Below are 11,733 nucleotides of genomic sequence, written 5' to 3'. Positions count from 1 at the left end.
AACTGAAATTATTAAATGTTAGTTGTTTTTTAATTATGATTCGAACTGAATTTAAAGTAATTTTTTGATGAGGATATAATTAAAGTTAAGATTAAAGTTGCATTTCTGTTGTTTACATTTAAAAACTTAAAAGGCCTGCAAACTAATTGTTCTGCCGAAAACGAATTTTGAGTATTTATCAAACAAATAATATATAAGTCAATGTTATTTAATTCTTTCAACAGCTTGTATAAACTTCATCATACAACATAAGTACCTGAGTATTAGATAAGCCTGCATAGTATTTTTGAAAATTCTGGATATTACAGGGTTCTCCTTAAACTTTATCTTCACTTGTTTCGTTAAAAACATTTGTTTTTGCTGAAATTTGTTAATGTTTTTTGGTTAAAATATTTTGAAATTACATAAGCGTGTTTTGATTATTTACATTTTTTTTCTTTATAATTTTTTTATTTTAATGTTTTAACATTCAGTAATATACTATCAATTTATAAAAAAAATCAATTTTGAAGAATTTACATTGACTATGATAATCTATGAATGAATTTACATTGACTATGAATGTTATTTATTTAACTAAATGTTATAACATATTTTATTATTAATATATTTACATAAAAAAATAACTGTATTGTTCGATTAATTTTTTTTATCGTCTGAATATTTCTTCAACTGTTATAATAACACTAATTTTAGTGAATAAAAACAAAATACAGTTAAATTCAGTATACATAACTGTAAAGTACAGTTACATTGCTCAGTATTAAGCTTATATTTGTTTAAATTTGAGATTTTTAATACTCAAACACTGCTTTACTTATACAGCTTTAATAATTATGTTATCTTATAAACAATACAGAATGTTTTTTTTGTTGCAATTGTTTTTAAACAAATCATTTATGAGAATAGTTACACTTTTATTACATATTAAAACCAACCAGAGGTGTAAGCAATCTGTAGAGTCGATGGGTAAGAGCAACACAACCTTTCAAAATACCAGCAATCGTTTCAAACGCTACTCTTTTGTTCACACTGAAAATAAATAGCTATTGATATTTTGTTGTTACAGGGAATCTTAATCAACTTTTGAGTTATAAAGGTAAAAACAGTAACTACAGTTACAAACAAGTACGTATAGTTGTAAATAGTTTTTACATGGGTTTATAAAACTGATATATCTCTCTGTATTATTAGTACTTTTATTAGTAAGAACTATTTTTGTATTTAAGACCTAAAACACTTTAAGAACATTTCTGTTTATAGAACTTTGTGTTTACTTGTTGTGTTTATATTTGAAGTTTTATTCAACTGATTTATTAGCTGCTTTATCACTTCTAATTCTACTTTTATTCACATTAATATCACATATTCAATAAACTCACTTCATTAAAGAAATTATTTATATTAACGTTATTACATACTTATTAATTACTAAGTTAAACCTAATGAGTAAGGTAAAATCAGTAAAAGCCTTAAGAGCTTAACGCGCTAAGCGTTTAGCACAAAAAAGGGGACTTTCCCCAATTAAAGTTAGTTCCTACCACAGCCCCTGGAGGACTACAGTTGAAAGTTAGAGCATGACGTTAAACATTGTCCTGGGCATGACGTTAAACTGTTCTGGTATATGACTCGATAACTGAAAGTTTTTTTATACACCAGGTGCTCGGACCAAACCTTTTGAGCGTTTTTTTTTTGTCGTTCAATAAACAATAGTTCTTAAGTATGATATTATTTATATTTTTCTAAGAGTTCGCAATTGTTTTTTAATACAACATGTTCATTAATTGTCATGCCTAGTTTTATATAGAGTAACCCTAAGTATTATTAGTATCATTATTTAGTATAGGTTAAGAATATTAAAGATACCTATATCCATAGGTTACACCCTCATGCAAAAGTGTCTTCGGGCAAAAGTATCTTCGTGCAATTTTGCCCCGTCATGCAATTTTGTACGCTCTTGCAAGATTGACAGCTACCCATTTAAATGAGATAAAATAGTTGAATTATAGTTGTTAAAACTGTTAACAAATTCGAGTACACTGGAGTTTAAATATTTGTTTCAAAAATGTTTTTAACTTTAAATCAACTTATAAAAGGAGATGAACAATACTTACAGCAAACATTTGAATACTTACATCGCGCGCTCCACATCCGGTACCAACGAGGAAGCATGAGTGGCCACCGCGTCCTGAACCAGTAAGCTGTATCTTCCATCAGTTGCAACACAACTGAAGAACTTAGAGAAATCTCTTAAAGTAGATAAATTTAAAACTGCCAAACGATTTCAGTTTTTATTTTATTTTACTGTTAAACAAAGTGTATTAGTACTTGTTAGTACAACAAAATTATTGTAAAAAATACAATATTGCTTCTACTGTCTTGAGTATGAACAAATAACACGCTTTTGATTCACAAGTACTTTCATTAAAACATTATCAAGCGATAAACGGCTGAAATTATAAAAACACAATTAATAGTAACTAATTTATAAAGTAAACTAAATTTGAATAAAAGTTAAAACTTAAGCTTTTAGGCTATATAAATTTATAAACATTTCATATTATCAAACATTTATTTACCATACAAAATTTTGAAAACTAAGATTCTACTAACTAACAACTCATAAATGCATACAAGTAAATGCCAAAAAACAATTTACCAAAATGCTCTTTTCCTAAAAATCCTAAAATACTAAGTTCTAAAATATAAAATATTCATAAATTGTGATTAAATAAGTTTAGAAACTTAAAAAATAATGTGATAAAGGAGAAATAACCTGAATAAAAACCAACTAACATCTATGAAAAAATTAAAATCACAAAATAAAGATATAGTGGTAGGCTATTCTGATAAAGAAGGTAAAACTATTATAACTGATTACGATGATTACATAAAGATGATAACTGGTGGTCTAGAACAGAACTACACAAAATAAACCAAAGGTTAGGGAAATAATAAATAAGAATAAAAAAAAGAACGAAATTGTAATGAGTCTGTGTGAAAACAACATCATTGATGAAAATATGCTATATAAAACCACAGGAATAACAAGAACAAAACTTGGTATTTTTAGAAAAGCCACAGGCAGTAAAGCAAAGTTTTTTTCAAACATGAACTGCGGCTATATTTATCCGCTCTGGAAAACACATAAGCTGTCACCAGAGCAGCTGAAAGCATGTGCTATCAATGATATTCCTGTCAGAATAGTCCAGGCAGATGGAAATTCCTACCTTAGCAAAATAACTGCTATGTTAAATTTACTTTTAGATCCTGTAAGTAGAAAATACTGTCAATTTAGACCTAATGAATATTGTAAAGATTCTAAGAGCTACTTGGAAGATTTAAAAGCCTGGAAATTATCAAACAAAGATACAAACTGCATAGTGAACACTGTTGACGTTGTTAATTTGTATCCATTACTTGAAGTAAGCCTTATTTAATATGCTTTAGAAGAAGCCCTAACACTGTGTACTAGTTACAAAAATAGTATGATCAATTGTATTGTCAAGCTATGTAAGATGGCGATACACAATAACTTCATACAATTCAGAGAATGCTCTTTTAACAAAAGAAAGGTATAACTACAGGGGACATCAATTCAGTTGCGTTTGCTAATATCGCATTGCCTTTCATCATGTTAAAAGTAAAGAATATAAATAAAGTATTCTTAATTAAAAGATTCATTGATGACATTGTGTTTAAATAAGAAAACAAAGAAGTTGCCAATGAGATAATCAAAAATTTAAAAGACCTATTTAAAAACATAATCTTAAACTAACATCAAGTATAATGTCTGAAGATAATACAACAATTCTTTTCTTAGACGTAGAACATATTCTTAATAATGATAGTGAAATCAAATATTTTATTGACAAAAAGCTTTATAAAGGAGACTGCAAAAAACGCAGCTTTTCTAAATGGTGGATCACACCATCCACAAAATGTCTTTAAAGGAATCATAACCGGAGAAATCAAACACCTCAATTGATTAAATGAAGACGAAAAAGATTTTAAGGAAAGTTTACTGAAACTAGAAAAGAAATGCATAAGATCCAATTTTAATCCCAAAACAGTCAAAAGCCAGTTTGAAAAAGTTAGTGAACTTAACTTAAATTAAATTAAAGTTAAAAATTTAGACTAAAAAGAAAGTTTATGGATAAAAAGTTTAAATACAAAAAATAACTTAAATATAACAATCTATGAAGATTTAATATTTTAGAACTTGGTGTTTTAAGATTTTTAAGAAAAGAGCATTTTTGTTCATTGTGTTTTGGCTTGTTTACTTGTATGCATTTATGAGTTGCTAGTTAGTAGAATCCTAGTTTTTAAAATTTTATATGATAATTAATTGTTTGATAATATGAAATGTTTATAAATTTATATAGCTTAAAAGTTTAAGTCTTAACTTTTATTTAAATTTTGTTTACTTTATAAATTAGTTACTAATAGTTGTGTTTTTATAATTTCAGCCGTTTATCGCTTGATAATGTTTTAATGAAAGTACTTGTGAATCGAAAGCGTGTTATTTGTTCATACTCAACACAGTAGAAGCAATATTGTATTTTTTTCAATAATTTTGTTGTACTTATTTATTATTATTTACTATCTGAACAAACAAGTTCTCATTATCTTGGACACTGGAAATAAAAAACGTTTTAAAACTAACTTGTTAGTACATGTTTTATTTTAATTTTAAAACAAAATGAAAATGGTTTTAACTCTTAAACCATCTCGCAGTCAGTCGCAAACCGAGGGATCAACTAAAAATCAAGATTGTTCCGAAGCTAAAACAAATCTGGCTCCTGACGAGACTGCCGAACCTGTTACAGAGGCGTTTTCACATAAAACCCAAGTAGCACAGAAAACAATATAAGCATAAAAGACTTATAAAATACTTAACTGATATTTCGACTTAATCTTTAGTATAAGATTTTGACTTTTTAAGTACATTTTGATGAACTTATTTGATAAACTTATAAAAGCTTTATGTTTAATTTTATAATGATCTATAAAAATTGAAATTTCACTGTAAAACAGCTGATTGATTTTAGCTCAGGCAACATCATTGTATATTTAAATAATAAAACAAAATTTATTCAAAATTTTTGTTAGACGCTAAGTTAAAAACAATGAAATGTCACTATACAGATGTCATGATCGAAATGGTGAAATGACGTGTGAGTTTATGCCAGTTTAAAATGTAAAAGCTAGTAAAGTCTACTTACCAAAGGACTAAAAAGTATAAGCTTTAGATTTCTCTTTTATCGTTTACTTAAAAATCAACATTGACTACAATTTTTATAACTTTTTGTAGCTCTAATCTAAATAAACCAATTGTTACGTAGCACAAGATATTTTAAAACATAACAAACATTTTTGTTTGATTTGATAAAATTTACCTGGCACTCATTACTTATGGATTGGAACATCAGATTGAGTTTTTTGTTTTTATTAACTTGCTCGTGCCTTGTAAACGGGCAAGTAAAGAACGGGCACAACGCAAATGTGGGAGAAGTTCCGTACCAAGTGTCCTTGAAGTTTCTCGAATGCGCAGAAACACTCAACCTAAATGATGACCCTGAATATTATTATGTTCAAGAAGACGTCATTCGGTCGCCTAACCGTTTAGATGCTAACAAGTTTCGACATTTCTGCGGTGGATCTCTGCTGAACAGTCGGTGGGTTATGACAGCGGCGCACTGTTTCAATAGAGACTCAGCCAGCTACAAAGTTGAAATACTGAGAATTGCAGTTACTGCAGGCACCATATACAATGAAGTGAATCAACAGGATCCCACCCGCAGAACTGTCGTCTCGGAAAATTTTTACTTGCACGAAAATTACCACTCGGAGCCTGTAAAGTTAAGTGCTAACAGGTACGACATCGGCTTGGTGCTTCTCAGAAATAAACTTTACGATGAACCTATAGAAAATATACGGCCCGCCATACTGCCTTTCAGAAACGAGCCGCAGGTCGGGTGGTCTTGCAAAATTTCCGGCTGGGGTGATATAAACGAAAGAGGGAAGACTACAGACATTTTACAAGTTAAAGATCGTTTGACTGTTCAAAGGACATTTGATAACATGTTCGCTCACTGCAGTATTGAAGTTGAAAATCCGGGTGAGTGCAGTGGCAACACTTCGGGCGACTCGGGAGGCCCGGTGGCTTGCGAGCAGCGACTTCCAGCAGATAATCGGTACGATGTTGTGCACGGCGTTGTTTCTTGCGGCGCAAATGAATGGGAGATGAAGGGCCACTGGAGCAGGCCTTGCAAAGCGGTGAAATCAGTCGATTACCTCGGCTGGATGGAGGAGAAAATGCGATCGCAAACTCCGAACATGATTTTCAAGCAGCGGGGATGGACGCGGAAGACCACGATGCGCCTTACCACGTTTCAATATCGGTGAAGTACTGGAACAGAGATCACGAGATCATCGTTTGCCAAGGAGCTATAATTGGCAAAAGGTGGGTTTTAACTGCCGCTAGCTGTTTTGATAAATATCCCTTGGAGCACACAAAAGGACCCCATCGTAACAATCCAGTTGATATATTGGATATAGAATGGTTGGAACCAGAAGAAGAATAAGAGCGATCGTTACTCATGGAAGGTTTAGTTGTCAAGGCCGGTTTCCGTTATAACGATCGAAACCAACTGAGAGCAACACAAGTAATAGGTTCACAACAACTTTTTCAACATTATAAGTACGAATTGAATAGGCGGAATGATGACAGCATAGACGAACATAACCTTGGGCTGATACTGCTCGAAGAAGCGTTTGAACTTAACAATTTTGTCAATGTGATTCCGTTTGGTCATTATGATGCAATAAATCATCAGTGGTGCCAAGTCGTCGGGTGGGAAGTGGATTACGCGAGCGAAGCAGCCGAGCACGGGAGGCGGCGGCAAAGCAGGATGGTGGACATTTTGAACCACGCAGAATGCACGTCTCCGATGATCAAGCCGAGGCACGAGGAAAATGTTGCGTTTATTTATTGTTAGTGTAAAAATAAATTTATTTCTCTGATTACTGTTTGTTTTTTTTTACTATATTTTCTAAAATTCGCTAATTTTAAACTTCTAAAAAGTATAAATTCAAAAAATTCATTGTAATAGCAAGTTTAAGAAATTATTATAAATAAAGCGTCATCTTTTATTAAACCTGATTTACTCCATAAGTCATAACAAAAAATTATACCGTATTTAAAAAACTTAAAATTTTAACACTTTATATAATTACTCAAACTTACAATTTTTACTTGCATGAAGTCAATTTGATATTTTAGCTCCCAGTCTTAAAACATTTTATTAATTTTTAGCTTAACAGTTAAAAATTTGCATTTTGTTTAGAGTTTGTTTCATACTTTAAAACTACATTTGTAATAAAACTGTCAATATTAAAATGATTCAAACTTGATAGTTAAGTCTCTTTGATATAAACTTACAAAGACTAAAAGGTATTGTTTTATTTATTTAAACTGAATATTTTTATCTACAACTGTGTAGTAATAATTTATCTACTTTCATTAAGTAAATCTGTAAATATTTAAAGTAGAACCTGTTTTGTATACTTTGTATAATTTTTGATTTAATAATTACGTACACAGAACAGAAGAGATATTAAAGAAAAAAGTTAGTCTAACGAAACTACAAAAAACTAAACACAATATCACGAACTCTAAAAACACTCAACAGTATCTAATTATTTTCTTTATAAAACATTTTTACAAAAATTCAGCTGCTTCAAATTACAAAAATAGTGAGACAAAATCTTTTTTAAACCTTTCTTTCAAATAAAAGATGTATATAACAGCTGACTTACTTAACTATGTAACTTAATACTTATTTTATTCACTACAATCCTTAAAAAAACAAGAACACAAAACTATTCTCCTTAGTACTCCTGATGAAAAACTAGTTTCCACTCAAAATATTGTAAATTGTCATGAGCAATTTAATTATACGATTAATTTTTTTTTTGCCCAGGCTTTTTTTGTAAAATAATTTTGTTTTGTTTATCACATACCAAAATGATGTATACATGTATATTTATAATCTAAAAATTATAAAGTTTAAAAGAGCTTGTGTTTGAAAGTTTATACCACGTTGATTTTTATTAACCAAAAATAAAACATTTCATTTAAAACAAAAAAATAAATCAGTGTCCTATTTGGTTTGCGCGATAAGTTTCTAAAACTTATAACTTCTTTAAATTAAAAGCCTGATAAATTTTTTGTAATCTATTCGTGTATAAAACTGTTTTGTGTTTCTTCCCACTAAAAGTGGCTGTAACTGAATAATTGCTTACTTAATTAAAGAACAATTTAAGCAGATTAAGGTAGTCGTAGAATAATATATTTGACTAAAATTTCTTAGCTGAAGAGGCTTAGTTATTTTAATTTTTTAAGTTTAAATTCCTCTTCAAACAGATACTAGATCGTTTTTTAGATTTTCAAAAACATATTGAGGTGTCCAAACTTATTTCAATGTTATACAAACTTGAAGCTATCGTTCGTAACTAAGTTGACTATTAAAAACTAAATCAAATAAAATACAAAATAGCTTATAGTAAGTATATGATTAGAAAATTTACCGAATTTATTAAATTGTAATCCAGAAAAAATAATTAAGATTTAATAATGTCGTACTAGACTTGGTTGTACAAGTTTTCTTTTAAGACTTACATAACAACTCATTTTTTTACAGTTCCATGTTCTAATCATAAAACTAAAATTTGATTTTTTAATTAAAAATGAAACTCATTAAAGCTAGAATTACAAGCAAACAATTGGTTAACAGCATTTTAGTTTTTTACATTGGAACAAATAGGTAAAAGCTTGCTAGCCTACAGTAACCCTCTGTTAAATATTTAAATCAATTTGATGAATAAGTATTTTAAATTAGCAACCATGAATAAATAAATTGTGTAAACCATTCAATACAAACGCGTGCCGATATGACATGCTGTGCTTTATAGTTGGTTTGTTTTTAGTTTATAAAATTTGTTCTTATGACTGAATTAATTTATTAGTTCAGTTGAGTGGAATTTATGTCTGAACGGAGCAAGAGTATGGCATCTATTTTTAAGAATAATTCTGTTGTTGAGCTTCTATTGTTAAGTTCTACCACTCGGCCATCACTGCTTGTCGGTTAACTTGATTTGGAATATATATTCTTATGAGAAAGGAGTATAAAGTTGGAAACTGTGCTTGGGTCAGAACGAAGCGTGTCCATTTAATCGGAGGACTCTTGTTTTGAAAATATTACTTATACTATAATTTTAATGTTAGAAATACAACATCAGAGATGTGTTCACGCTAATATGTTATTTTGATGTTTAAATTAACATTGGAAGTAAAAACAAATTTGTAACAGAGTTTTTTGTTAAAAACTAAAGGGTTACATGCGCTGGGATATTTTAAACACTAATCTAATAGACAAATAGGTATACAACATTATAAAATAAAGAAGTTTGTCTATGTAATATTTTTGTATTTTTTTAAAGTATCTTAGTATTAATATGCATGTTTTTTACTTTTAAAAATTAAAACTTACTTTTTCAGTACTACTTTAAGCTTTAGATTCTATTTTTAGGTAAAATAAATATTGATTTAGACCGTTACATTGCTAAGGGATGAAGTTTTATAGTTTGATAATAATATTATATTTTAATTATAATCGTTCTGTTAAGCCAGTTAAGTTAAGACAAATGCCTAAAGGAAACAAGCAAGTAAATACACTGGATATACTCCGAAATCACGAGTTTAATTTGGTATGATTTGTCAAACTACAATATTTGTTTACACTTACTTTATCTTAAATCATTATAACAAAACTATTGTATTGCATAGCTAATAGAATATTAATTAAAAAAGTGAATCCCTTTAAAAAATAACAAAACATAAAAAATAACACTGCGCGGACTTGAACTCCAATCTATCGCTTGGCGTGCGCCGACACTCACTTCTACACCATTGCTTCTTGGAATAAACCGAATATATATACTTTATAAAATACTAAATAAGTTACTTGAGTTAAATTTTACTTTTTTCTAAGTTTCAATAACATTTTTCAGCTATGTATTTTTAAGCTTACATTATTGAATCATACGAAAGTATGTATTTAAAGCTCTAATATTTTAAGTAAAAACTAAAAAGTATAAGTCTAAACTGCTGTTACAAATGAAATAAAATTCTGCTATCAATAAAGTAATAACTTTAACTTGACGAACAAAATGTATACGACCAGGAAACTATTGAGCTGTTGAAGGATCTTAATACTGATAATTAGCTTTCATTGAGTTTTACGGCAGTCAACAGCAACGCAATGAAAAATTTCATTCGAAAGTAGCTTTTTTATGATAATTGTAGGTAGTATATTTCTTTAATAAACAAATAGTGGCTAGATTTTAAAAAAATATTGATCTAACTTTATTTGATTTAAATCAAGGTACAGAATAATAACATTTATTCAATTTTTTTTAGCAAGTTTTATAGTTTTACTATTTTTTTTACTTATTATATTTACTTAAATTGTGTTAGATATTTTCCGGTCGTTCAAATTATATTCTATCAAACAAAACTTACTATGCAGAGAAGTATTCCCCTTGAAAACGCACGTTGAACAAAATTTCAAAGTGCTCCTCAAGGGAAGTATGTACTCCAAAAATTTTGGTATTATTTTACAAAAAAAGAAATCTCAGATATTTTAAAAGTAGCAAATGTCGTCTTAAATCTCTACATTAAATTTAAACACATATTTGAAGCAATACTTGTACTAATTAAACTCAATTACACAAAAAAAGAAAAAAATGTTTTCTTATATAGTATTAATTTCAAAAAAACTTTTTATTAGTTTATTTAATTTGTCTTGTTATAAATACGCTAAACACTTACAAATTCAAAATAATTCTCTAGTTTTTTTTTTCTCAAAAGGGTGCTTAATTAGATGTTGAATTATTAATAAAGATTAATAAAGATTTTTAAAAGAAAACAAGGAACATGACGGATGTTGTTAAACTCGTGAAAAATTTAACACTATTTTTTTTCTGACTATAGGCTGACTATAGATATATATAATATTTAAGTTTTTTGCAAAGAAATAAGAGTGAACATGTTACTTTGGGAAAAAAACTGACTACCATAAAAAGTTTAACTTTATTGATATTAAACTTGTAAATTAAAGTAAAAACAATAGAGTATAAAACAAAAACTTCAAAAATAAGCAACTAGCCTAAAAGGCACGTTTAGATTTTACTAGTTTTTTATTTTGTTTATTATAATTAGCCATTAAACAATTATTTTTAAATTTTCGAAAGTGCTATTTATACATAAACATAGTAGAGCATCTTGCAAATAGTTTTGAACTGACAGGTTAGAAACAAAAAAACTGGCACATGTCGGGTTCGAAAACGCAAAGTCTTGATTTCCATTCCACCGCCTTGACCACCGGGCCATCACTGATTGTCGGTTAAACTTGATTTGAAACATATATTTTCTTATGAGAAAGGAGTACAAAGTTGGAATTAATGTGCTAGGGTCAGAACAAAGCGTGTCCAATTAATTGGAGGACTTTCAGTTTTTAAAATATTACTTATACTTTAATTTTAATGTTAGAAATCCAACATTAGAGATGTGTTCACGCTAATATGTTTGTTTAATGTTCAAATTAACATTGAAAGTAAAAACAAATTTGTAACAGAGTTTTTTGTTAAAAACTAAAGGGTTACATGCGC

General features: G+C 28.8%; 1 protein-coding gene across 1 annotated transcript; it reads left to right on the top strand.

Moving 5' to 3' along the window:
• The first annotated feature begins 5,415 nt into the window (after window positions 1-5,415).
• LOC145836830 (mite allergen Der f 3-like) lies at window positions 5,416-6,408 on the top strand. The gene has a single exon (XM_082944601.1). The coding sequence runs from the start codon at window positions 5,416-5,418 to the stop codon at window positions 6,406-6,408; it is 993 nt and encodes a 330-aa protein (XP_082800727.1).
• Window positions 6,409-11,733: the final 5,325 nt, after the last annotated feature.

The sequence above is a fragment of the Thalia democratica genome, chromosome 5, assembly GCF_965202585.1.
Source record: "Thalia democratica chromosome 5, ktThaDemo2.hap1.1, whole genome shotgun sequence".
Classification (NCBI taxonomy): Eukaryota; Metazoa; Chordata; class Thaliacea; order Salpida; family Salpidae; genus Thalia; species Thalia democratica.
Note: the sequence above shows the minus strand (reverse complement) of the source record. Positions and strands in the feature narration are given on the sequence as shown.

What these genes read in the sequence shown, in the direction of transcription:
- LOC145836830 (XM_082944601.1), top strand. Translation starts at nt 5,416, where the DNA reads ATGGATTGGAACATCAGATTGAGTTTTTTGTTTTTATTAACTTGCTCG.